The 27296-nt window shown below is 44.2% G+C and overlaps 1 protein-coding gene across 1 annotated transcript in view; it reads left to right on the top strand.

Annotated features, from left to right (window-relative positions):
- The first annotated feature begins 9389 nt into the window (after positions 1-9389).
- The window catches only part of FA2H (fatty acid 2-hydroxylase), a 49602-nt gene continuing 31695 nt past the window's right edge, over positions 9390-27296 (top strand). The window contains exon 1 of the mRNA XM_032424344.1: positions 9390-9753. Coding sequence (XP_032280235.1) covers positions 9484-9753 — 270 coding nt within the window. The 5' untranslated portion in view covers positions 9390-9483. The remainder of the gene's footprint in view (positions 9754-27296) is intronic.

Here is a 27296-nt window from a genome sequence, read left to right as displayed (position 1 = left end):
TTCCATTCAAGATGAAATAAATCAATGTAACCAAAGCTGGTTCTTTGGAAAGATCATCAAAATTGATAAATCTCTAGCCAGAATGATAAGGAAGAGAAAAGAAGACATAAGTTAACAGTATCAGGAATGAGAGAGGTGAGCTCAAAACAAATTCTACCACTATTAAAAAGTTAATAAGGGTTTATTACAATTTTTTCCCTAACAAATTTGACAATTTAAATGAAATGGTCTAATTCCTTGAAAGACATGAACTACCAAATCCATTTAAGAAGAAATAGATCAGCTGAATAACCCTATAGCTATTAACAAAATAGAATTTATAGTTTAAAACTTCCTCACAAAGGAGATTTTAGACCCAGTTGACTTCACTGGTTATTCTACCAAACATTGTCTTCACTGATTATTTTACTAAACATTTAAGGAAAAAATAATACCAACTCCACACAAACTCTTTCAAAAATTGAAGAGGAGTCAATACATTAACTTATACTTTGAGGCCAATATTACTGTAATACCAAAACCAGATTTTAAAATCACAAGAAAATAAAACCACAGACCAGCATTACTCATAATCATCATTGCCAAAATCATAGCAAAAATTCTTAACCAAATTTTTAAAAAGTAAGCAAATTAAACACAACAATACATTAAAACGATAATATATCATGACCAAATGGGGTCTCTCAGGAATTCATACTTGGTTCAACATTAATAACTCAGTCAATAATATCACCATATTAACAAGCTGAAAAATGCAAAAGTATATGATCATCTCAATAAATGCATAAAAAGCATCTGACAATCCAATATCTATTTCTCATTTTTTCAATTTTTAAAATTGTAGTAAAATACACAAAATGTAAAATTTACCATCTTAACCATTTTTTAAATTTTTTTAAAGAGATTTTATATACTTTTTTGACACAGAGAGAGAGACAGCGAGAGAGGGAACACAAGCAGGGAGAGTGGGAGAGAGAGAAGCAGGCTCCCCGCTGAGCAGGGAGGCCGACATGGGGCTCAATCCCAGGACCCTGGGATCATGACCTGAGCTGAAGGCAGATGCTTAACGACTGAGCCACCCAAGCACCCCCCAACTTAACCATTTTAAGTGTACAGTTCAGTGATACTAAATACACTCATAATATTGTGTAACCATTGTCACCATCCATCTTCATAATTCTTTTTGTCTTGCAAAACTGAAACTCTATACCCGTTAAACAATAACTCCCGATTCCTTCCTGTCCCTAGCGCCAGGCAACCACCATTATTCTTTTTGTCTATGATTTTGATTACTCTAAGTACCTCGTGTGAGTGGAATCATACAGTAGTTGTCTTTTTATGACTGATTTATTTCACTTAGTATAATGTCCTCAAGTTTCATCCATGTTGGGGCGCCTGGGTGGCTCAGTCGTTGGGCGTCTGCCTTTGGCTCAGGTCATGATCCTAGAATCCTGGGATCGAGTCCCGCATCGGGCTCCCTGCTCCACAGGAAGCCTGCTTCTCCCTCTACCACTCCTCCTGCTTGTGTTCCTGCTCTCACTGTGTCTCTCTCTGTCAAATAAATAAATCTTAAAAAAAAAAAAAAGTTTCATCCATGTTGTAGCATATGTCAGAATTTCCTTCCTTTCTAAGGCTGAATAGTATTCCCTTGTGAGTACAGCATACCAATATCTATGTCTGTCATCCCATAATATCCTTTCATCGAAGCAAGAATAGAGGGCAACAATATCAATCTCCTAATGGTTATCTTTGAAAATCTTACAACTAATATAAAACCTAATGGCAAGAAACTGAATACTTTCTCCTAATATCAGAAAGAATGCAAGGATTCCATACTTACCACTTTTATTCAACATTATACTAAAAGTCATAGCCAAGGCAATAGGAAATAAAAGGCCTCCAGAATAGAGATGAAGAAGTCAAATTATCTTTATTGAGAGATGACATGACTGTAGAAAATCTAATGGAATCTACAAAAAAGCAACTAGAAGTACTATGTGAGTTAAGCAAGTTTGCAGAATATAAGGTCAATTTACAGAAATCAATTATATTTCTATATACTAGTAACAAACAGAGGTTGGAGTTAAAAAGCAATACTATTTACAAAGCATCAAAAAACATGATATAGTTAGGAATACATCTGACAAAAGATGTGTGAAACCTGCACCCCAAAAACTACAAAACATTGCTGAGAGACGTTAATGGAGAATTAAATAAAAGGAGACATACTATGTTCAATAATTGGAGTGCTTAATATTGTTAAGATGTCAGTTCAACCTAAATTGATCTATAGATTTAATGCAATTCCACTCAAAATCCAGCAGACTATTTTTATAGAAATTGACAAACTGATTCTAAAATTTCATGGAAACCCAAAGGACCTAGAATAGGCAAAAGACCTTATAAAAAGAACAATTTGGGGACTTTTTTTTTTTTTAAAGATTTTATTTATTTATTTGAGAGAGCACATGAGAGGGGGGAGGGTCAGAGGGAGAAGCAGACTCCCTGCCGAGCAGGGAGCCTGATGCGGGACTCGATCCAGGGACTCCAGGATCATGACCTGAGCCAAAGGCAGTCGCCCAACCAACTGAGCCACCCAGGCGCCCTGAACAATTTGGGGACTTACACTACCTGATTTCAAGACTTATTATAAAGGTACAGTAGTTAAGGCAGCATTATAGTGGGGGTAAAGTTAGATAAAAGATGAATAAAACAGAGTCCAGTTTTATTTTTCCCTCCTTTCCTTTACAATCCTGTTTTGTTTCTTAAATTCCACATATGAGTGAGATTATATGATAATTGTCTTTCTCTGATTGAGTTATTTTGCTTAGTATAATACTCTCTAGTTCTATCCATGATTGTTGCAAATGAAGATTTCATTTTTTTTATGGCTGAGTAGTATTCCATTGTATATATATACACCACATCTTCTTTATCCATTCATCGGTTGATGGACATCTGGGCTCTTTCCATAGTTTGGCTATTATGGACATTGCTGCTCTAAACTTTGGGGTGCACGTGCCCCTTTGGATCACTACATTTGTATCTTTGGGGTAATTACCCAGGAGTGCAATTGCTGGGTCGTATGGTAGCTCTATTTTCAACTTTTTGTGGAACTGCCATACTATTTTCCAGAGCGGCTGCACCAGCTTGCATTCCCACCACCAGTGTAAGAGGGTTCCCCTTTCTCTGCATCCCCACCAACATCTGTCATTTCCTGACTTGTTAATTTTAGCCCTTCTGACTGGTGTGAGGTGGTATCTCATTGTGGTTTTGATTTGTATTTCCCTGATGCCGAGTGATGCTGAGCACTTTTTCATGTGTCTGTTGGCCATCTGGATGTCTTCTTTGCAGAAATGTCTGTTCATGTCTTCTGCCCATTTTTGATTGGATTATTTGTTCTTTGGGTGTTGAGTTTGACAAATTCTGTATAGATTTTGGATACTAGCCCTTTATCTGATATGTCATTTGCAAATATCTTCTCCCATTCTGTTGGTTGTCTTTTGGTTTTGTTGACTGTTTCCTTTACTGTGCAAAAGCTTTTTATCTTCTTTTTTCCCCCAAAGATTTTATTTATTTATTTGACAGAGAGACACACAGCGAGAGAGGGAACACAAACAGGGGGAGTGGGAGAGGGAGAAGCAGGCTTCCCGCGGAGCAGGGAGCCCGATGTGGGGCTCGATCCCAGGACCCTGGGATCATGACCTGAGCTGAAGGCAGGCACCTAACGACTGAGCCACCCAGGCGCCCCAGGAAAACTAATAAAACTTAAATGTTCAATCTCATTATTTCCGAGGAAATACAAATTTAAATCACAGTGAGAGACCAATATATACATGCCAGGATAACTAAATAAAAACATTTTTTTAAAGAGGAATAATACCAAGTGTGGCAAGGATGTGGAGAAATTGGAATTTCGGGTGGGGGGTGGGGTGTGATTTGGTATGTTTTTGGAAAACTGATTGGCAGTATCTACTGAAGCTGAACACACTCAAGTCTACTGTTGGGTATCTACCTGACAGAAATGCATTGAAACGTTGATGAAAAGATATGAACAAGAATGTTCATAGCTGTACTATTCTTAGTAGCCCCAAGCTGGAAGCAAGCCAAATAGCCATCTATGACAGAATGCCTGACTAAGTGTGGCATCTTCACATAGGGGAATAGTATAGAGCAATAGGAATGTGCAAATGATTACCATACCTCAAAACATGGATGAATGTCACAAACATAATGTGAGTAAAAGGAGGTAGTTACAAAAGAGCACACTCTTTATGATTCCATTAGTACGGAGTTCAGGGACGCCTGGGTGGCTCAGTCGGTTAAGCGTCTGCCTAGGGCTCAGGTCATGACCCCAGGTTCTGGGATCAAGTCCCACATCGGGCTCCCGGTTCCGCAGGGAACCTGCTTCTCTCTCTCTCTCCCTCTGCTGCTGCCCCTGCTCGTACTCTCTCTCTATATGTATATCTCTGTCTCTCAAATAAATTAAATAATTAAATAAATAAAATCTTTTTAAAAATATGAAGTTTGAAAGCAGACAAAACAAATATAGTTTTTGAAAACAATATGGTGATTTCCTTTGGGAAGAAGGTAGGTTGTAACTGTCAAAAAGGTGTGAGGGAGACTTCTGTGGGGCTTCTAGTGTCTATCTTCTGATAAGTGTGTGTTCATTTTGTGAAAATTCATCGAGCTGTATATGCACTTACGATTTTATGTACTTCTTTCTGTGGATGTCATACTTTAACAAAAAGCTTACTTTAAAAAGAAGTCATTTACAAGAGCAAAAAGAAAAAAAAACCCTGTAAGGTATACTTAGGAATTAATTTGCATATATGTGCAAGTCCTATATGGAAAAAAACTTTAAACTTTATGGAACAATATTACATATGACCTGAATAAGTAGAGATTTAGCTCAAGTTCATAAATAGGAAGACTCAGTATTACAAACATTGTCTCCAAATTAATCTATAGATTCAATGCAATTCCTTTCATAATCCCAGTAGACTTTTTCGTGGACTTTGACAAAATGATTCTAAAGTTTATATGAAAAAAAATCCAAGATAAAACAAGACACTCTTCAAGGAGAACAGGGTATGGGTAGCAGCCTTCCCAGATAACAGGATCTATTGTGAAGCTATGTAATAAAGACAGGGTGATATTGGCAAAAGGAGAAGCAAATCTGATCGTTACAGCGATATAGAAGATCCTCAGACTCATATATGGTACAAAAGGCCAAGTTTTACAGTATATAAATTATATCTCAATAAAAGAGCAAAATGACCTTATATGTTTGGATCTACTTCTGGACTTTTCTGTTCCATCGATCTCTTTGTTGGTTCTCCCCTGTCTTGAATATGTAGTTTTAAGTCTCAAAGTCAGGAAGTGTAAGTCCTGCAACTTTGTTCTTTCTCAATGTTGCTCTGGATATTTTCGGTCCTTTATATTGCCACATACATTTTAGAATTAGTTTATCAGCTTACCAATTTTTTCCTTTTATTTTCTTTTTTTAAAAGATTTTATTTATTTATTTATTTATTTATTTATTTATTTATTTATTTGCCAGAGAGAGAGCACAAGCAGGGGGAGGGCAGCCAGAGGGAGAAGCAGACTCCCCGCTGAGCAGGGAGCCCCGTGTGGGACTCCATCCCAGGACCCCAGGATCATGACCTGAGCTGAAGACAGACGCTTAACTAACTGAGCCACTCCTTTTATTTTCTTGTCATTTATTTATTTATTTGGTGAGAACACTTAAATTCTATTCTCTTAGCAAATTTCAGTTATATAATAGTTTATCAACTTCTAAAAAAACAACTAGCGGGGTTATGATCGAAACTGTGTTGAATGTTTAGATCAGTTGAAGGATTTGAGCTTTTTTTTTTAAAGATTTTATTTATTTATTTGACAGAGAGAGAGACAGCGAGAGCAGGAACACAAGCAGGGGGAGTGGGAGAGGGAGAAGCAGGCTTCCTGCTGAGCAGGGAGCCCGATGCAGGACTCAATCCCAGGACCCTGGGATCATGACCTGAGCCGAAGGCAGACGCTTAACAACTGAGCCACTCAGGCGCCCGAAGGATTTGAGATCTTAATAGTGACTCTCTCAGCCCATGAACTTGGAACTTGTTCTATCTGTGAACACTTTCATTTCTCTCAGCACTGTTTTGTGGTTTTCAGTTAGAGGCCTTAGATTTACTTGTTGTTTTTGTCTAATTTATTCTCACGTGTTTTGTGCTTTTTGACATTATTATAAATAGGATTTTAAAATTTCATTTTGCAGTTGTTTGCTGCCAGTAATTAAAACACATTGATTTTTGTATTTTGACCTTGGATCCTGTGAACTTGCTAAATCCACTTGCTTGTTGTAGTTGCTTTGTGAATTAGTTGACATTTTCAATGTAAACATGATGTTATCTGCAAGTAGAAAGATTTTTGAGCCACCATCTCTGCTCTTTATGCCTTTTGTTTCTTTTCTTTTTTTTCTTTTTTTTGCCTATATCACTATCTAGGACCCCTAACACAATGTTGAATATAAGTGATGAGAGTGGGCGTCCTTGCCTGGTTCCCAGACTAAGGACTGGGGATTTTCATACATCTTTCATGGGGATGTAAAATAGTATAGTATATAATTAGAAGTTAATTTATATTATCTCGTAAATTTGAACACTTGTGTGCCCTGTGACCCAGCAACTGCATCCGTAGGTACAGAGGCTATAGAAACTCTTACTGTATGTATAAGAATGCTCATAATAGAAAAGAAGAAAGAAAAAAAAAACTCAAGTAAAGAAAATGGGTAAATAAATTAATATAGCAGAATATGACCCTGGACTGAAAAATTGGTGAACTACAGTGACCCTCAGCAACGTGGATAAATCTTAAAATGATATTGAGTCAAACATGCAAGGCCACATAAAGCAAAATACAGCATCAGGTGATTTTCATAAAACTCAAACAAAGCTAATCTAAATAACATATACGCCTATATACATAGACGTGATAAAAATATTAAAAATAAAAAGCAGGGGCGCCTGGGTGGCTCAGTCGTTAAGCGTCTGCCTTCAGCTCAGGTCATGATCCCAGGGTCCTGGGATCGAGCCCCACGTCTGGCTCCCTGCTCTGCGGGAAGCCTGCTTCTCCCTCTCCCACTCCCCCTGCTTGTGTTCCCTCTCTCGCTGTGTCTCTCTGTCAAATAAATAAATAAAATCTTTAAAAAAAAATAAAAAATAAAAAAATAAAAAGCAAAGGAAGGATAAGCACAAAAGTCAGGACAGTGATATCTCTTGGGAGGAGGTAGAGAGATGGAGGTTTTGGAGTACAGAGGCAGGTGCAAGTTTTTGCAATGTCCCAGCCCTTGGGTTGCGAGGCAAATTCACTGAATTGGTTATACTGTTTTTGCTTTGAAACTTACAAAGGCTCTTTTGTTTGCATTCAAAGTATTTTAAAAGATTAAAGAATTGAAAATAGCAAAATAATTGTTAGCATACCTTACAGAGTTGTTGTTTTCCACTTATACTGTCCTGGAGAGTATTTCCTGTCAGTACACCCAGATCTACCTCATTCTCCCTAATGGCTACATAACATTTCACTGTGAATGCACCATCACTTAGTTATTTAGTCAGTTCTCCCTTATGATGAACATTTGGGTTGTTTCTAGTCTATAAACAGTGTTGCAATTATTATTACACATGCATCCTTATACGACATATCTGTAAGGTCACATTTCTAGAATTGGAATTACTATGGCAAGCAATGTGCTATGATTCTGAATAGATGCCTTAAACCACTTGTTCAACTTCAGATAATAGTTTAAGGCAATGGTGAGAAATGCAAACAGGGGTTTCCCAGAAGTTATTGTCAGCAAGGAGTACCAGAGGACACCTGGAAGTGTGTGCCTGACTGCTTTTGCACGCGCAAGGTATTTGGAACAGAGAAGGTGTGGAAATGGGGTGAGGGTGACTGTGCATTCACCACTTGTGAAAAGCAACATTTGTGACCTAATGCCTCCAGGCCTGTTGGACAGGAGTTCCATCCAGATCCATAGACTCAGCCCAACTCTTGCCCACTCCCTGAAGGTGCGTCAGGAGAGGCCTAGAAGGGGGAGAAGGAAAGGACAACTATCCTGACCTTGGGCACATCTATTGTTGGGGTGGCCTCTGAGGCATCTGCGCCAGGCTTTCTCACAGTGCTGGCTGGGCAGAGGTGCCCAGTCCCAGAACATAAACAAGAGTGACCCTGAAAGTAACTTTTCCTGAGAGAGACAGAGCCCAGCTGGATTCTCTGTTCTCCCCTCAGGGTCCTCCCCCCAGGGCAAGATTAGAGTTTTGCAAGCGAGGCAGGCACTCAGGGTGTGAAATTTATGCCCATGCCAAAAAACTTTATAATCAAGATAAAGAATATTTTAATGCAGTATTTTTTAATTCAAAATTAATGCAAAAAATAATCCATGATGAACACAATACCAAAATTTTAAATATTAAGGACAAGATCCAAATTTGCACTTTACGACCTTGCTTCTCCTGCCTCACTAGCCCTGGTTCCAATAACCTTTATTTACAAAAACATGATTTTAAAAAATTCTTTTTTATAGGGGCACCTGGGTGGCTTAGTTGGTTGAGCCTTCGATGGGCTCAGGTCATGATCTCAGGGTCCTGGAATTGAGCCCCAGTCAGGCCCGTGCTGGGCATGGAGTCTGCTCAGGATTTTCTCTCTCTCCTTCTCCCTTTGCCCCTCCCCGCTCTCTCTCTCTCTCAAAACAAACAAACAAAAACTTTATTAAATATTGTGATAACTATTATATTGTTATTGTGATAAAATATACATAATGTAAAATTTGCCATTTTAACCGTTTTTAAGTGTACGGTGGCCTTAAGTACATTCACGATTGTTGTGTAACGATAGGATTTTAAAATACTACATTAAAATATTATGTATTGTGATTATGGAGTTTGGGGGCGCCCGAGCCCAGAGCCTCACTCGTCTTACTCTAGTCCTCGCCCTGCCTCCCCCACTTCTCGCCCCCTCCTGGAGCCTGAGAATCGAAAAGTGCAAGTTTCTCCCAACAGGCAGCTGCAAGAGTTATTCCAATAGCGATCAGGCCACCGAGGATGTCCGTCCATGCAGCCACTCGCGACAGGAAGAGTTGCGCAGTGCTCCGCCTGTATCTGAGCGTCCCCTTCGCTCTCCTCTTGCGACGGGACACACCTGGCGGGCGCGCCCTCTACCTGCCTGGGGCCACCTGGCTGGCGGCCCGCTGCGGGTGGCCCGCCCAGCTCGGGTCGCCCGGGCTTCCCCTCGGCCAATGAGGAAGAGGGAGCCTCCGGGCTCGGGCAGCGTCCGGCCGAGCGGCCAATGGGAGCGCGGCATGCAAATGAGCAGGTGCGGTGGCGGACGGCCCGTCAAGGCGGCCGGGGCTCCGGGGATGTTAGAGGAGAGCTGGGCTGCCGCCGAGCAGAAGTCCGGGCTTCCAGCTGCGAGCTCCGGTCTCCCGCCATGGTCCCCGCTCCGCCCCCCGCCGTCTCCTTCTCGCCCGCCGAGGTCCAGCGGCGCCTGGCGGCCGGCGCCTGCTGGGTCCGCTGCGGGGCCCGCCTCTACGACCTCACTGGCTTCGTGCGGCACCACCCGGGGGGCGAGCAGCTGCTGCGGGCGCGGGCTGGCGAGGATGTGAGCGCCGACCTGGACGGGCCGCCGCACCGGCACTCGGCCAACGCGCGCCGCTGGCTGGAGCAGTACTACGTGGGCGAGCTGCAAGGAGACCCTCAGGTACATCCCGGCCCCGGAGTCACACGCCCCCTGACTCCCCTTCTTCCCTCCCCCACTCTCCACGCACCGGCAAGCCCAGTCCACCTGCCCTCTAGGAGGTCCCAAGGTGACAGCCTCCGCCCTCACCTTCGCTTCCCCCTTCTCTCCAGGTAACAGGTCACTACCCGCCCCCCTCACCAGGACTGGTCCTTCCTCTCCAGCATTGCTCCTGACCTGAGCCTCTTCTACCTGCTACTTCTACCACCACTTTCCAAGTTACTCCCTCCTTCCTACTTGTTCCTTCCGCAGCCTCAGCCATCTGACAATTTGGATCCCCTTTTACCAGTCCCTCACACTCCCAATCTTTCCTTCCTGTTCCCTTATCAGCCCCTCCCTCTTTGCATCTGTTCTTCATTTCTGTTGAATAAAAGCTTCCAACCTCAGCTGTCCTCCCCTCCCCATCTCACCCTACTGCTGCTTCCGAAAGTCGCAGATCAGTTACCGTTCTCAGCCAGTTTGGATTTCCTGGTACTGCCCAAGTCTGCACTAGGGCTTCCCTGGGTAGGTGGAGAGGTTGGGGCAGTGTCTTGGGTGGACTGTGTCCTCCCATCCCTCATACCTCCCTTTATTTCTTGTCTTGCATGCTGGCATGGGTGTCCAAAAGAGCGAAATGACAGGGTAAGCCACTGTTGGGGGCGGGGGGGCGGCGGGGATTAGCACTGTGAACCGCATGCTGTGCAGGACAGCCTCGTGTTGCTATTGAAGCCTCCAACTGATCCTGGTGTAGGTTTTGTTATCCCCATTTTAGGATGTGGAAACTGAGGCTCAGGGAGGCTCTGTAATTTGTCCAAGGTTAAAGAGCTAGTTAGTGGAAAAGCCAAATATATCTGACTCCAAAATCGATGCTATCTCCATCCCAAGGATCTTGGGATATGGGGGATTGCCCCAATCCACAGGGCTCCAGGTAGGCTGAGCCAGAGGCAAACTGACTCCTTGGGCTTCCCCGGGTTCGGCTGCCGGACTGGTGACAGTGGGACCATCATGCTTGGGTATTAAGCCAACAGTTCTTTCTTGCTTCTACCTCTTGTTCTCAGGGTGGCTCCAGGAAGTGCTTTTAGATCTTTGGATAAAAGGACTTGCCTCTCACTGCTCCTGGTGGCTCCGCACGGGGCCGTCTAGTCTAATAGGTCAGTCATTTCTTCACTCACTCACTTGGTCCTTTGATGATTGTTAGCACTGAGATAGGCACGGGGGAGGTGCCAATGGACAGAACCAATACAGTCTTCACGGAGCTAACAGGCTAATGAGGGAACATACTAATGGCACAATAATTATTTCATTATCTGGTACCATCAGAATGTGGATTTGGAGGTGAGGAGTTCAAGGAGAGCTTTCTTGAGAAAGTGACATTTGTACTGAGAGCTAACTGATGGATAGGGTGTTAGCGTGGTGAAGTGTGGTGAAACAAACGTTCCAGACAGAGGGAACAGCGTGTGTGAAGAAGGCTCTGAAGGGTAAGGACTCAGCACAGTCAAGGGACAAATAAAACCAATGTGGCCAGAGGCTGGTGGGCAAAGAGAGAGGAGGGAGGAGGCCAGAGATCAGCTACATCATGCAGGGCCTCCTAGGCTGTGGGCAGGATTTGGGACTTGATTCTAAGAACAACAGGAAACCAGGGAAGGGATTCAATCAAGCAGGGGTGTGGTGTGGTCAGATTTGCATCTTTGGAAGAACACCCTGGCTGCAGTGCCAAGAAAGAATAGAGGGAGCCCAAGTGGGTTTGAGGAGACCAGGCAGGAGGCTACCGCAGAGCCTGGGCAAGAGGTGAAGGTGGCTTGCATGATGGTGGCGGTGACCAAGGGGAGAAGGGGGTTGAATTTGGGAGATTCCATAGGTAAAATGCCAGGGCTCAGCATTCTGCTGTGGCAGCCCAGCTGACTCCTGGAAGTTGGTGTTTGGTGTCAGGTCATGCTGAAGGGGCAGAGAGGTTTAGCTGTAGATATAACTCAGGGTGAGTGCAGGAAACGAGAGGTTGGGACCAGAACACTAGAGATTTCCAGGCTTGTGAGGGCTAATGGAAGCCATCCTACAATGTAACTGTGTCCTATAAACAGGAGCCTTAGGGTCTGGCTTCTCTTCCCAGATAGCAAGGATCACCCCAGGTCAGTTGCCCTAGTTGGTTCCACCCCCCAACTCTGCTAACCACCCAACACTATGGGTTGCTTGTGCTTTGCTTCGCTTTGCTTTGCCTTACTTGACCCTCAGGGAGGACTCAGAGAATAGGGAAACCAAATTTGCTTCCTACCCCTGCACTCACCTGTTACCCCAAGAGTCCCAATGTAGCCATGTTGCAGGCATCCTTACATCTGGGCCCCAATCTGAGGATATGGGGGAAAAAAGACTAAAAACTAACAACATACTTACAAACCCATGGCTCAAACCTGACCAGTAGCCACACTTACCCAATACTCCAGTTGCCTGTCAGCTTCTGTCTACAGATTTCTCTTCTGGAAACTAGTATAGTGTTGTCTTTAAATTGAGGGAGAAAGGTAGTTGGAGGGGAAATCTGGAATGGGGTATCCTGTACAGAGAGAAGCCCTCTTCTTACAGCCTGAATGGAGACATTTCTGTCCTTCTTTCTGGCTAAGCCCTTCAAGCAACCTTCATATTACTTTCTTTACGTCCCTTCTCTCCTCCTGCTAGACCAGAGATGCTGACATCTGCAGAGCTTAGAGCCCAGCTCCTGGAATGTGAGGACCAGGAGGAGTGATGGGAAAGGGGAATGTCATGAACCAGCTCTGTTTGTTTGGAGTTCATTTCTTTTTCGTTTTTTTAAGATTTAATTCTTTATTTGAGAGAGAGAGAGAGACAGAGCACTAGCAGGAGACAGAGCATGAGCAGGGCAGGGAGGTGAAGAGGGAGAAGCAGGCTCCCTGCTGAGCAGGGAGCCCAATGCAGGGCTCGATCCCAGGACCCTGGGATCATGACCTGAGCAGAAGGCAGACGCTTAACTGACGGAGCCACCAGGTGCCCCTAAAGTTCATTTCTGAATGGTACTCCTCCTAGGGGTCCTTCTTCCCCAGTGTAGTCCTTGGAGGGGAGCGTCCTGGAGCTCAGCTATGAAATTTCCAGGGAGAAGGCATGGTCCCTTTGGTTTCCCCTGTTCTCCAATTTGCCGCACCCCTTCACACACCCCTAGGTACTCTTACACACATTCACACTCACACAAAGGCACACACACACACTCACACACTCACACACAAAACAAGTCAAACTTGTTTGAGCCAACATACTGTCGGGATGAAACAAGGTCTGCTCTGGCCGTGGTCTTGCACTTGAGGAAGCCGAGCTGCCCACCTAGAGCGAGTGAGAGGGCTATGGCTGAGCAGAGAAGTCAAGCCTTCTTCTCATCCTGACCCTTGGGTGGGGGAGGGGGAGTCAAGCTCCTCACTCCAAGCTCAGGTAAGAGCAGTGTTCTTCCAACTGCAGCTCAAGTCGTTAGTGGGGGCGTGAGGTCCATTTATTGAGCTGCAACCAGCATTTATTAATTTATTTTAAGATTTTATTTATTTATCTGTTTTAGAGAGAGAGAAAGAGAAAGAAAGAGAGCATATTAGCAGGGGGAGAGGCAGAGGGAGAGAATCCCAAGCGGACTCCCCACTGAGCACAGAGCCCGATGTGGGGCGCCATCTCACAACCCCAAGATCACGACCCGAGCTGAAACCAAGAAGTGGACGCGTAGCCAGCTGAGCCACCCAGGCGCCCCTGAGCTGCAAGCTGCATTTAAAAGGAATAAGTAGGAAAGGAAAGAACTTTGGGTTCAAATCTCCTCCCAAGGTCATAGATACTGTGTTTCCCAGACTTGGGTCATCCATGAATCACTGTCAGGTTTTTTTTTTTTTTTTCTGAATTGGTATACCACTTGAACTATTATACTTAATATTTATTTTTAAGTAGATTCCCTTTCTATTTTCCCACTTACTCACCCTAGGGAATAATACCAGTGACATCATAAGTTTTACATGCACTTGAAAGTAGATAGAGAGCTATTCAGATAAGAAATGCTCATCCCCTGTATCTCCTAAAATCATCTTGGGTACCATCGGTGGAGTAAATATCATACTTTGGAAAACATACAAAGCAGAGCTTCTTAAACCTGGTGTTCTATGGATCATTTTCTGGGACTGGTGAATGAGATGAAATGTGTGCATTTTTCTAGTGAGAGAGCAACTGCTATTATCATAGTCCAACCAGAATCCTCCCCTCACTCCAAACCAAGAGGCTAATAACTGTGAAAGGGTGGCTTGTACTCCCCCCACCCCCCACACCCGCGGACCTCGGGAGGTCTTCCTGTGGGCAAACATCCGACCGTGCTCTGGCTAGAAGCCCTCTGAGAAGACCCCAGAGGAAGGCAAACCTCAACTCCCCAGCCACTGCTGTTGGCATAACTCTGATGTCCAAATGACTCTGGGTGCTGGGTCCTAATCCTACAGGGTGCATCCCTCTCTGAGTGGCTGAGAAGTCCGCGGCTTCTGCCACGTGTGTTTCTGCCAGCCTTTGGGGGTCTGGCCACACAGAGCCTCAGGGCTTGAGTAATTCAATGGGGCAGGACATCTTAAGTGCAGGAAGACTCAGAGTGCCCACCCCACCCCTGAAGCTACTCTTGCCAGGGTCATCAGGACCTTTGCCTCACTGAACCCGGCCACCAGTTCACACCTTACCTCACCTGGTCTGGCAGCAACTCGATGCAGTCACCACTCCTCTTCCTTGATACACTTTCTTCACTTGGATTCCGGAGACCGAATCCTTTAGTTTTCCACCTGCAGGAGTTTTCTATGGCTGCTGTAAGAGATCACCGTAAACTCAGATTTGACGCAAATGTATTCTGTTCTAGTTCTAGAGTTCAGAAGTCAGAAATGAGTTAGCGGGGCAGCCTTTCTTCTGAAGGTTCTAGGGAAGAATCCATTTTCTTGCCTTTTCCAGCTTTTATTTGTTTGTTTGTTTATTGAAAACGATGGTTTTTCTTTCTTTCTTTCTTTCTTTTTTTTTTTTTTATTTTTTATTTTTAAAGATTTTATTTATTTATTTGAGAGAGAGAGAACGAGAGACAGAGAGCATGAGAAGGAGGAGGGTCAGAGGGAGAAGCAGACTCCCTGCCGAGCAGGGAGCCCGATGAGGGACTCGATCCCGGGACTCCAGGATCATGACCTGAGCCGAAGGCAGTTGCTTAACCAACTGAGCCACCCAGGCGCCCCTCTTTCTTTCTTTCTTAAGTAGACGCCACACCCAGCATAGAGCCCAATGAGGCACTTGAACTCACAACGCTGAGATCAAGAGTCGGATGCCTAACTGACCGAGCCACCCAGGCACCCCCTTTTCCAGCTTTTAGAAGCTGCTGGTGTATTTGGCTCCCCCAGCCAGCAGTTGCATCTCTCCAACTTTTGCTCTCACGTCTCTTCTTCTGTGACCCTCCTACCTTCATAGTTCACTTCTTTTTTTTTTTTTTTAAGATTTTATTTATTTATTTGACAGAGACACAGCGAGAGAAGGAACACAAGCAGGGGGAGTGGGAGATGGAGAAGCAGGCTTCCCACAGAGCCGGGAGCCCGATGCGAGGCTCGATCCCAGGACCCCGGGACCATGACCTGAGCCGAAGGCAGATGCTTAATGACTGAGCCCCCAGGCGCCCCTTCAGAGTTCACTTCTGAGGTCCCTTGTGATTACACTAAGCCCACCGGGATCATTCAGGATCATTTCCCCATTTCAAGGTCCTAAACTTAATTACATCTGCAAAGTCCCTTTTGCCATGCAAGGTAACATATTCACGGGTTCCAGGTATGGGGACATAGACTGGGGGGCAGGTGGGTGCATTACTCCACCTACCTCACCACCTGTAGCCCTGGTGATTAGTTCTCAGTCTCTTTTTTGCAAGTTTCTCTTGCTCCTCATTTCACAGAAAAGTTTGCAAAGTTTAAATGGAACCATACAACATGTACTGTGCGAGATGGTTTCTTCTACTCAATACTACGTCTAGGAGATTATCTGTGTTTTCCTTACTCTTTTTTTTTTTTTTTAATAAAGACTTTATTTATTTATTTATTTATTTGAGAGAGAGAGCAGGAGTGGGAGGGGGAGGGGCAAGAAGTAGACTCCCCACTGAGCAGGGAGCCCAACGCGGGGCTGGATCCCAGGACCCCAAGATCATGACCTGAGTCAAAGGCAGACACCTAACTGGCTGAGCCACCCAGGCGCCCCTTCCTTACTCTTTTTTTTTTTTTTTAATATTTTATTTATTTGTCAGAGAAAGAGAAAGAGGGAGAGCACAAGCAGGGGGAGCGGCAGGCAGAGAGAGAAGCAGGCCCCCCACTGAACAAGGAGCCTGATGCAGAACCCGATCCCAGAATCCCGGGATCATGACCCGAGCCGAAGGCAGGCATCCAACTGACTGAGCCACCCAGGCCTCCCCTTCCTTACTCTTGATAGCAACTGTCTCCACTGTCTGCTCTGTCCTAGAGAAGTCACAGACTCTAGAAAGGAAAAAATGGAGACTAACTGGAAGACAGAGTGGATGGCTTGCACAGACCACGTGCTAATTCTCATGAGCGTCCTTAGTCTTCCTTCCAGGATATCTCCCCACTACAGCCCTACTTTGGCCAGTACCCCACTAAGCTCATTCTTGCAGCAGTCTCCTGGGCAGATCTCTCCCTGCCCATACTTCCCGCACCCAAGTGCCTGAGACCTTTTCTAAAGAGAATTTTGTTATGTCACAGCAGTATTCCTAAGCCATTAGGGCCTCCCCACTGCCACACCCTTTCAGTCCTCCTCCAATGCCTACTTCTTTCATAGACATTCCCACCCTTTCCCAGCACCTGTGTTACAGAGTTCATAATGTTCTTCCTTATTTACACTGTTTTCACTGTGTCTTATCTTCTCAACTAAACTATAAACTCTCTGAAGACTGGAATCATCTGATTCATCTAGATTCCTCTAGGACACACTAGCACACTGGTGTATGCCAACAGGAACTAATCAATGTTTGAATCAATGAATGAATGAGCTGCTTGAAAAACTGAGACCTGAACATAATTGAAAAGGAAAGTGGTAATCTTAGCACACACAAGATACTTCAAGAATTACAAAGTTAAAAAAAAAATCTTGTTCCAGTTCCTCTTTGTTGGCTAAAAGAGCTGGGAGTTTGATGGAAAGGATGGAGGGCTATCCAGTGAGTCACTCATTTCTGCCTTTGTCCCCAGTTATTCTCAGCCAGAGAGTTGGCCAGTGTCTTCCATACCAGGCTACTCCCGTTCACGCATGCCCATGAGTCCCCTACGGACGTAGGCATGAAGTTAACCATGAAAAATGCCAGTTGAGAGCCCTCATTGCTCTCCAGGCTGTGACCAGCCCCATGTGGCTGTAAGTACCAGAAATCCAGGCAAGACGCATGATGCCTGGATTTCCAGTTCTGTTTACTCTTTCCTGTGTCTTTTCATGCAAATTTCTCTAAAGCATATGGTCTCAGAACTGCAGTTCTCAGTCTTCTCTAATCACTGCTCATCTAGGACGATATGATATATAAACTTCATACTTAAGATTTTTTGTTGTGAAGCATAATTCTCCAAATATTTTCTTTTCCTGCTTTGATAGTATATTGCAAGGTATTTAAATAGCGGTACCAGATAAGCAAATTTGGGGACCTGTGATGCATATAAATATGTAAAGTCCTGTCATAGGAAAACTAACAGTCAGAAATTCTATTGATACAAGAACAGGTGACTACACAGATAAACCATGGAATCTACAACAAACTTGGTTGATAATTCCCTACGTGAAGTAGTCTTAATTTCTCCTTTAAAGGGAATAGAATTTAAAAGTAGAGTTCTAGTTCTTTACTTTCTTCTGTGCCCCATAGAACCTTCCCAACAGTGCTTAAGCTCAGATTTCCCAGTGGAAAGTGGATCTCCAGTAACAGTTTTAGTTTTATAAGTTCCAAATGTTGATGGTCCATGATAAACCACTTAGTTGCTAGCTCTAGTCTTTTAAAAAAAAAAAAAATTATTTATTTATTTGATAGAGAGCCCGTGTGCACAAGCAGGCAGAGCACCCGACATGCGGCTCGATCCCAGGACCCTGGGATCATGACCTGAGCCGAAGGCAGACGCTTAACCAGCTGAGCCACCCAGGGGCCCCTAGTCCTTAGTCTTCTATAAGAACAAAACTCTCTGAAACAGGCATCATTTATCCACAAAGATGAAAAACCTCAAAGTTTTTTAAGTCAATTCAAGGCCCACACTTTGAGACTGGCTGCTATTGAGGAATAAAGAACACCTACACTGGACTGACTAAAGACAGCTTCTGTGATCCTATACACCACTCCCTGCAAGCCAGGGACAAGGGCAAACCAACCTGATTTAGTGGTTGCTTTCTCTTATCCCAGGCAAGACCCATTGGCATGCCAAGTGTAATGGCTTTTGCAGGTTGGAAATAAGGTGCCATTAAAAATTCAGTTGTTCAGGGACTCCTGGATGGCTCAGTCAGTTAAGGGTCTGCCTTTGGCTCAGGTCATGATCCCAGGGTCCTGGGGTCGAGTCTGCGTCGGGCTCCCTGCTCCGTGGGGAGCCTGCTTCTCCTGCCTCTGCCTCTCTCTCTCTCTGTCTCTCATGAATAAATAAATAAAATCTTAAAAAAAAAAAATTCAGTTGTTCCTTGGACCTAAGTAGGAAGGTCCTTGACTCCTAGGAAAAAAGTCACTTGAAGGGAATCTACTTTAAATGAAGACTAAATTTCATAGAAAATGGGATAGGGGTTGGGAGACGGGAACTGATTATCTTTAAAAATGAAAATGAAGGGGCGCCTGGCTGGTAGAGTGTGAGACTTGATCTCAGGGTCATGACTTTGAGCCCCATGTTGGGCACAGAGATTACTTAAAAAAAAAAAAAAAAAAAAATGAAACCAAACATTTTTTTAGTTTATTTTAACCTGACAACCAAATTAAGATTGCAATTGTGTGCAGGTTCTTAAATTAAGCAAATAACAAATCAAGTTGTGTGGCTTTTGTGCACATGGGTGGTTTTTCTGGCAAAACTGTATGAAAGCACAATGTGGCATTCCAAACTTCACATTGGCTTTTCACAGCATGATCATAAAGAATCTTTTTGCAAGAGTATTTAAGAGCCAGGGATCTCTCTTGATCCTTTGATAAACAGGTCATTCATTCTCTTGAAGAGCCTCATCCTTTCCTGGTCGCCTGTATTTCAGTGTTAAACAGCCCAACTTTGCCAGATCCTTATTTTGCAATGGAATTGTGAGTAAACGGTTTTCTATCAGTTTCATTGACTTCATGAAATTTTTTGTATTTTGACATTAATATTCAATTTCACTTTGTTGTGGGTTTGCATTTTGTTACATTGTATGTTGTCAGATGACAGCAACCCCAACCATCACTTTGCCCAGGTAGACCGTGGGGACTTGGGGGAGCCAGGGGTCAGTGTTTAAGCAGGAACGAAACTCGTAAATGGTCAGTTGGCTTGTGAATAGTGGCATGTTAAGGTGATTTTTGCTGTTCTTTGCAACTTGAATCTTCAGGGACTCAGATAAAGAATATTTGGATAGGGGCGCATGGGTGGCTCAGTTGTTAAGCGTCTGCCTTTGGCTCAGGTCATGGTGCCAGGGTCCTGGGATTGAGCCCTGTGTCAGGCTCCCTGCTTGGCGGGAGGTCTGCTTCTCCCTCTCCCACTCCCCCTGCTTGCGTTCCCTCTCTCACTGTGTCTCTGTCAGATAAATAAAATCTTTAAGAAAAAAAAAAATACTTGGATAATAATGATCCCTCTAGAACTAATAGTTTGTATGGCGATTTACATTTTTCTAGGTATTTCTCATAGATTTCTATTTGAACCCTTAATGTAGGTGGGGCAGGTGCCAATTCTCCCATTTCATGGATGAGAAACGTGTAGTTCTAAGAGATCCTGGAATGTGGTGGGTCTCCAGGTGCCCAGTATTTCCACTGCACACACATGGGGCAAATCTTAAGCATGTGCTTAAACCAAGGGGGATCTTTTTCTTATTGATTTGTAATCACTCCTTATATATAAAGGATATTAGCCCATTTTCTATCATACATTTTACTATGTGTCCTTCAGTTTTCATTTGTCTTTTGACTTGTTTAATGTTTTTTCTCCATTTAAACCTTTAAAATTTCCATGTTGTAAAACATATTGTTTTATCATTCTTAGACCACCTCTACTTTAAGATTTTTTTTTTTTTTAAGATTTTATTTATTTATTTGACAGGGAGAGACACAGCAAGAGAGGAAACACAAGCAGGGGGAGCGGGAGAGAGAGAAGCAGGCTTCCTGCGGAGCAGGGAGCCTGATGCGGGGCTCGATCCCAGGGTGCTCTCTGCTCAGTGGGAAGCCTGCTTCTCCCTCTCCCTCTGCCTGCCGCTCCCCTCTGCTTGTGCTCTCTCTGTCAAATACATAAATAAAATCTTTAAAAAATATATTTTAGTATCAGGGTGCCTGGGTTGCTCAGTCGGTTTAGTGTCCGACTCAGGTCATGATCTCAGGGTCGTAGGATTGAGCCTCGTGTAGGGCTCTACGCTCAGCAGGGAATCTGCTTGAGATTCTCTCCCTCCTCCTCTCCTCCTCCCCCTGCTCACAGGTGTTTGCACGTGTGTTTTCTCTCTCTCTAAAATAAATAAATAAAATCTTAAAAAATATTTTAGTATCTTGCTAATAATGTTATGCTTAATGTTTTTATTATTGTTTTTTTTCTTAAATTTATTATCTACCTGAATTTTTTTTAGTATAAGGAACAAAATAGAGATTATTTCAGGTTTACATTTTTCCGAATGACCAACTGGTTATCCCAGTAGATTTATGGAATAATCACTTTTCCCACTGGTTTAAAAAACACCTTTATCACACATCAACCATTCAGAGATATATTTTGGTCCATTTTGGGGCTGTATTCTGTGCCAGTGAAATCACTCATTTTTTGTTAGGTTTCAGCCTTTAGTTAGTTGTGTTTTTGTTTGTTTGTTTTGTTTGTTTTTCTTCTTTTTCTTCTCCTTCTCCTTCTCCTTTTTCTTCTTCTTCTTCTTCCTTCTGTTCCATTCCAGCCATGATTCTGCCCCCACCTGCTCCACTAGAGAAAGCAAAGGGCAGGACAGGGGCTGAGCATCATTTATGGGCCATGTTGCTGGCCTTGAGGAAACAGTCTGACTTTCAGGAGCTGGGGCTGTTTAGCATGCCCTGGACCCTGAGGTCATGTGGCCAGAGCAGGGAGGAAGCAGCTCAAGGAAGCCCACACAAGGTGACATGCCCCAGTCACCAAGACTGGAAGGGAGGGGGGGCGTTCAAAGTGGGTGTCCATGGAATGGTAATGATTTCAGCGGGGAATGCAGGGGTGGGGAGGGGTGTGGAGAGAGTGCCTGGTAGCTGCCTTGCAGCTAGAAGTCTGGACACGGGTGGTTCTGTGTGCCTTCCCTGCATTTTGTCTACAGCCTGTAGTTAGAAGCTAGAAGAATAGTGAAGCAGCCGTGTTTGCTAACAGGGAACCTAGTGTCCTTATTGCAAAGTGCTGTAAATCTCACGCTTCTTGTCCCTCTGGCCAAGGGAACTGCATACTTATCCCCCCACCTTCCTTCATCAAAATCAAACGAGGAGCTTCTTAAAAATAGATTCGTGGGTCTTCCTGGGATGATGGAAATGTTCTACATCTTGATTTAGACATTGGCTACAAGGAGGCATATAATTGTCAAAACTTATCAAACTATACACTTAAGATTGGCGATCTTTGGGGCGCCTGGGTGGCTCAGTCGGTTAGGCATCTGCCTTTGGCTCGGGTCATGATCCCGGGCCCTGGGATCATGCCCCATGTCGGGCTCCCTGCTCAGTGAGGAGTCTGCTTGTTCCTCTCCCTCTGCCCCTACCCCCCAGCTCGTGCTCTCGCTTGCTCTCTCTCTCAAATAAATAAAATCTTTAAAAAAAAATTGGTCATCTTTTACTGTATGAAAATTAGACCAAATTTTTTTAAAGGGAAGCAAATAAATTTAACACTTATTTAGTAATCATGTCTCTGGATATGACCTCGTGATTACAAGAGTTAGATGTTGATATATACAAACCTTTAAAGAGTGCTTTTAAAAAGAACCCGTAGGATGTAAATAAATGGTAGGACTTAGGTAGTGGGGATACATGTGTTCACGGTGAGTTTCTTTCAGATTGACTGCAGTTTAAAATTCTTCAATAATAAAACATTGGAAAAAAACTAAGTAGTCACATTATAGACATCACAGAGAGATATATGTTCTTAAACGATGAGTGGAAAAATAAAGCAACAGCACTTGAACGGTTAAGTGCAACAAAGCATCACATTTCTAGTAATATTGGACTACTTTCCTAGAGCAGCTGTAACAAAGTACCACAAACCAGGTGGCTTAAAATGAGAGGAATTTATCATCTCAGTTCTAGAGACTGGCAGTCTGAAATCAAGGTATGGGCGGAGTTGGTTCCTTCTGGAGGTTCTGAAGGAAAATCTGTTTGCCTCTTTCCTGGTTTCTTAGCTTACAGGTACATCATTTCAATCTCTGCCTCCATCCTCACAAATGCATTTTTTCCTGTACCTCTTCATTTGCATGTCCAAATTTCCCCTCTTCCTTTAAGGACACCAGTCGTATTGGATTTACAGCCCACCTTAATCCAGTATGACCTTAAATTAACTGGATTACATGTGCAAATACCCTATTTCCAAATAAAGTCGCATTCACAGGTTCTGGGTGAACATGAATTTGGTCTGGATGGTGGTTGGGGGAGACACCATTCCACCCAGTACAGATATCATTAAACAACTCTGCCACTCAGACAACCTAGATGGAAGTGAATAGGATGCGCACCAAGAACTGTGTTAGATTTCAGGAAAATGACTCCATTGGCAACAGAAATTCGAATAGTGAAGACTTGTGTGAAAAGTTTGATGTTTCATTTGAGTGAAAAAACATACCTGTAAACTAAATCAAAGAATTAACTAACATAATATACTATATATATTTATGTGAGTATGTATATATTATATGTATTTTTTCCTCCGGGGGCATGCCCCAAATCCATAAAATTAGTATCTCTGGAGGTGGGGCGCCTGGGTGGCTCAGTTGGTTAAGTGTCCAACTTAATTTTGGCTCAGGTCACGATCTCAGAGTGGTGGGATCAAGCCCTGTGTCGGGCTCTGTGCTCAGCAGGGAGTCTGCTTGAGATTTTCTCTCTCCCTCTCTGCCCCTCCCACCCAAATAAATAAATCTTAAAAAAAAAAAAAAAGGACTCTCCAGAGGCACGACCCCGGAAATCTATATTTTGAACGAGCACGCTGTGTGGCTCAGAAGCATTGTCAACTTTGCAGCCCACTGTCCTAGAAGGGTAAGGGCAGAGGGAAAATGGGATGGAAAACTGGAGGCATGAAAGTTGCTCAGCGGACAGATCTCTCGGGATTACTAAAGAATCGGCATCCCCAAGCTCCGACTGGGGGGCTTGGCACAGAGCAGCTGTGCAGACGGGCCACCCCCTCACCCACCCATCCAGAAAGAGCAGGGTCCTGGGGTCTGCAGCCCAAGATCTGTGTCCTGGTCCAGCTGTGTGTCCCATTGGCTGTGTGACATTGTGTGAGTCGTTTAAACTCTCCCAGCCTTGGTTCCTTTATTCCCTGCACCCCGACAGGATTTGTATGGCTACAGTGAGATCACGTGAGATCCATAAGATAGAACATGTAGCTTAAACAGAATCAGGATGATTATAAGCCCCCTCAGCCCCAGCTTCTGCTAGGAAAAGGTAGATTCCTGTTGAGTGGTGAGAGATGGATGTTTTCAGAGCCTGAGATGCTATGTGCTCAGACCCTCTTGGGCAAAGCCACCCACCCCCACAGGAGTTGGAGAGTGGTGACATTCCAGTCTCTCGCTGTTGTCCCTTCCCCCAGCTAGGGCCTTGGGGGTCTGTTCCAACCTGCTGCCCTCATTCCATCTTCACCTGGACAAGGGCAGGGCTGGACTGGGGCACTCACCCCCGTCAGGGATGGGCAGTCTCCAAAGATGAGGCTGGCAAAGCCCCAAGTGGTCCCAGGGGTGTGCAGGGCCACTGTCTTCCCCTCACATCTTCTTCCTCTATTCAAGTGCAAACGTTAGCAGATGTCTCCTCACGCTCAGACTGAGCTCGGTGCTCAGGATAAAAAGACAACTTGTAACTGCCCTCATGGGGTGTACCTGCCAGTGGAGAGAGGGAGACAAATAGGACAATTATAGGTGATTGATAAGAGCTACAACAGAATATTTTATATATATATATGTTTTTATACATGTGTATATATAATAGTCTATGTGTGTGTGTATGTATTATACAACCGAAAAGATAATATATTTTAGAATGGGTTCTGTGACCCAGTGACGGTTGCAGCTCCTGATGGGAGTAGTCTAGGGTGTCTCCTCTGAAGAGCTGATATCTGTGGGTGACAAGGAGTCATCATAAAGGAGAACTGGGCAGGGGCGCCTGGGTGGCTCAGTTGGTTAAGCGACTGCCTTCGGCTCAGGTCATGATCCTGGAGTCCCAGGATCGAGTCCCGCATCGGGCTCCCTGCTCAGCGGGGAGTCTGCTTCTCCCTCTGACCCTCCCCCCTCTCATGTGCTCTCTCTCTCTCCTCTCATCCTCTCTCAAATAAATAAAATCTTTAAAAAAAAAAAAAGAAGAAGACAAAGAATCCAAAAGAAGTCTCTTTAAAAAAAAAAAAAAGAAAAAATTTATTTATTTATTTTAGAAGGAGAGAGAGAGAATCTCAAGCAGACTCCCTGCTGAGCATGGACCCTGACATGGGGCTCCATCTCACGACCCTGAGATTGTGACCTGAGCCGAAATCAAGAGTTGGATGCTTAACCGACTGAGCCACCCGGGTGCCCCCCCAAAAGGAGGCTCTTACGCTGCTAGAGCATTGCAGGTGAGGGGGAATGTGGTGTGGGTGAAGGGCGGGGGGAGCAGGAGGCTTGTCTCTGCAGAGATCAGGGACATCGTTAGGGGGTTTAGATTTTGTCCTGAGAACAATGGGCTGGAAGATTTTAAGTGGGAGACTGACAAAGTTGGTCTGTATTTTACTAGGTTGTTCTGGCTGCCATGTGGAGGGTAGGTTGAAGGGGGTCAAGGGTGGAAGCAGGAAGAGAGCTAACATTGCTACTGTTGACAGAGCTGCTGTTGAGACAAAAGGAAGTGGATAGGCATTGGAAATGTCTTGGAGGTGGAACCATTATAAGTTACTGATGGATTAAATGCTGGGAGTAAGGGAAAGAACTGAGGATGACGCCAAGGTGACTTGAGCAACTGGGTGGTTCAATATATGGAAATGGTGATTACTGGGGTGGAGACCCAGGTTTGGGATGAGGTAATCAGAGTCCACTGGGGCCACATTAGGTTTGCAATGCCAAGGAAATACTCAGGTTGAGATTTCAAATAGTAGTTGAATATATGAGTCCAGAGCTATGCTCTCCAATATGGCAGCCGCTTACCACATGTGGCTATTTAATTTAAAATTAATTGAAATTAGGGCGCCTGGGTGGCTCAGTTGGTTAAGCGACTGCCTTCGGCTCGGGTCATGATCCTGGAGTCCCGGGATCGAGTCCCGCATCGGGCTCCCTGCTCGGCAGGGAGTCTGCTTCTCCCCCTGACCCTCCTCCCTCTCATGCTCTCTGTCTCTCATTCTCTCTCTCTCAAATAAATAAATAAAAAATCTTTAAAAATAAAAAAAATAAAAATAAAAAAATAAAAAAATAAAATTAATTGAAATTAAATAAAATTAAAATTCAGTACTTCAGTTACATGAGCCACATTTCAAGTGGTCCATAGACATATGGGCCTAGTGGCTCCTGTATTGGACAGCACAGATCTAGAACATTTCCATCATTGCAGAAAATTCTATGGGGCAGCATTGGTCTAGAGCTGTGGCTTAGAGTTGAAAGGTATTTCTCTCTAGGATAATGACGTCCTAATCTCGTGACTCTGGTCCAGGAAGCTGGTATCCCTGTGTTGTTCACAAATAGCTCCTTCTTGCCCTTGACCACACCAGATTGTGTATTTAAGTGATGTCCCTGAGTGGTAGCTATTATCAGAGAGGCACTGACCACCCAGAAGGACAACTTGCCCTGGGGTTGTTCAAGGACATCATCCCCTGGGCTAAAGCACCTTATAGTGACAAGTATAAACATAGTGTTTAATGAGCATAAAACAGGGAGTATAGGCCATCGATCACCAGGAGACACCTGTTCTAGGGCTGTAACTGGCGATTCTGCTAGTTTAAGAGATGTGCATTGGGTTTGGAATTAGGTTAAATGAGAGTGGAAAAGAAGACACAGGCTCAGAGTCCAACAGTCTTGTGTTCTAGAATTAACCCTCCCACTGGAGACAAGACAGTCAACCTCTCTGAACATAAACATCCTCAAGAAGATTCCAGGTCCAGGCGCGGGGAGAGGGAATTGTTTGAATCAGTAGGTTGGAATCCGTAAAAAGTAGCAGGTGTGAGGCAGGTCAGTTTTTGGGGTGGTTGTTCTGTTTTGCTTACAAAACAGTTCAGTGCCTTCTCGTGTTTTTGGCAATATAATCATCTGCCATTTTGGAACCAATGATGAGAACAAGTGAGTTATCTCTCTTAAACTAATAGATTATAAAAGGAAAATTTAGGAATATTGTTTCTGGGATAGTGATATATGGAGTCATTTGTAAACAGTGGTTTTGTTTCTCCTTTTAAAAACAGCAAAATAGGGGCAACTGGGTGGCTCAGTCAGTTAAGCATCTGCCTTTGGCTTAGGTCGTGACCTCAGGGTCCTGGGATTGAGCCCCGTGTTGGGCTCCCTGCTCAGCAGGGAGTCTGCTTCTCCCTCTCCTTCTCTCTCTGCTCCTCCCACTTGCTCCTGCTCACTCTCTGTTTCTGTCTCTTTCAAATAAATAAAATCTTTTTAAAAAATAAAATAAAAACAGCAAAATATAGTATTTTGAGGATAATCCTTACGGATTGGAGTGTTATATGATAAACCAAAATGTATTTTAACATAGAAGTTGGGCCAGTGAGGGGATAATACATTTTAAGTGTATTTCCCTTGTGCATAGCACATTCTATAAGCCTGCCCTGAGGTGCCTTGAGGTCTAAGTTTTGAGAGACAACAGTCTAGAAACGTCCTATCAAATCCACAAAAGGGATTCTGAGGAACTCATTTCCTGCAGGCTGCTGATGCTGCTCATCAGAGTCGAAACCCAGGTGCTGCGGCGCCGGGCAGGATTTTGTAAGGCAGGACTGAGGAGGGGAGCCTCAGAGAGCTCCTCTTGTCCACCCTGGCCAAGCCCACGTCACCCCCACCCAACCCCGGGCTCCCAGCTGCTCCAAATCCCAGAGTCAGGCTTTCATTGAAAAAAAAAAAAAACCACGTGTCCACTTGACTCTTGGTGCCTTCCTAGAAATGGTGCCATAATCCGAGGTCAGAGGCTAGAGAGGAAAGGTGCCCCGTGGATGCAGATGGTCCATGGCAGGGGCTAGTAGAGAATCAACTTA

This window comes from Phoca vitulina, unplaced genomic scaffold, assembly GCF_004348235.1.
Source record: "Phoca vitulina isolate PV1807 unplaced genomic scaffold, GSC_HSeal_1.0 scaffold30, whole genome shotgun sequence".
NCBI classification, from domain to species: Eukaryota; Metazoa; Chordata; class Mammalia; order Carnivora; family Phocidae; genus Phoca; species Phoca vitulina.
The sequence above is the reverse complement of the archived record's forward strand: the minus strand, read 5'-3'. Positions and strand labels throughout refer to the sequence as shown.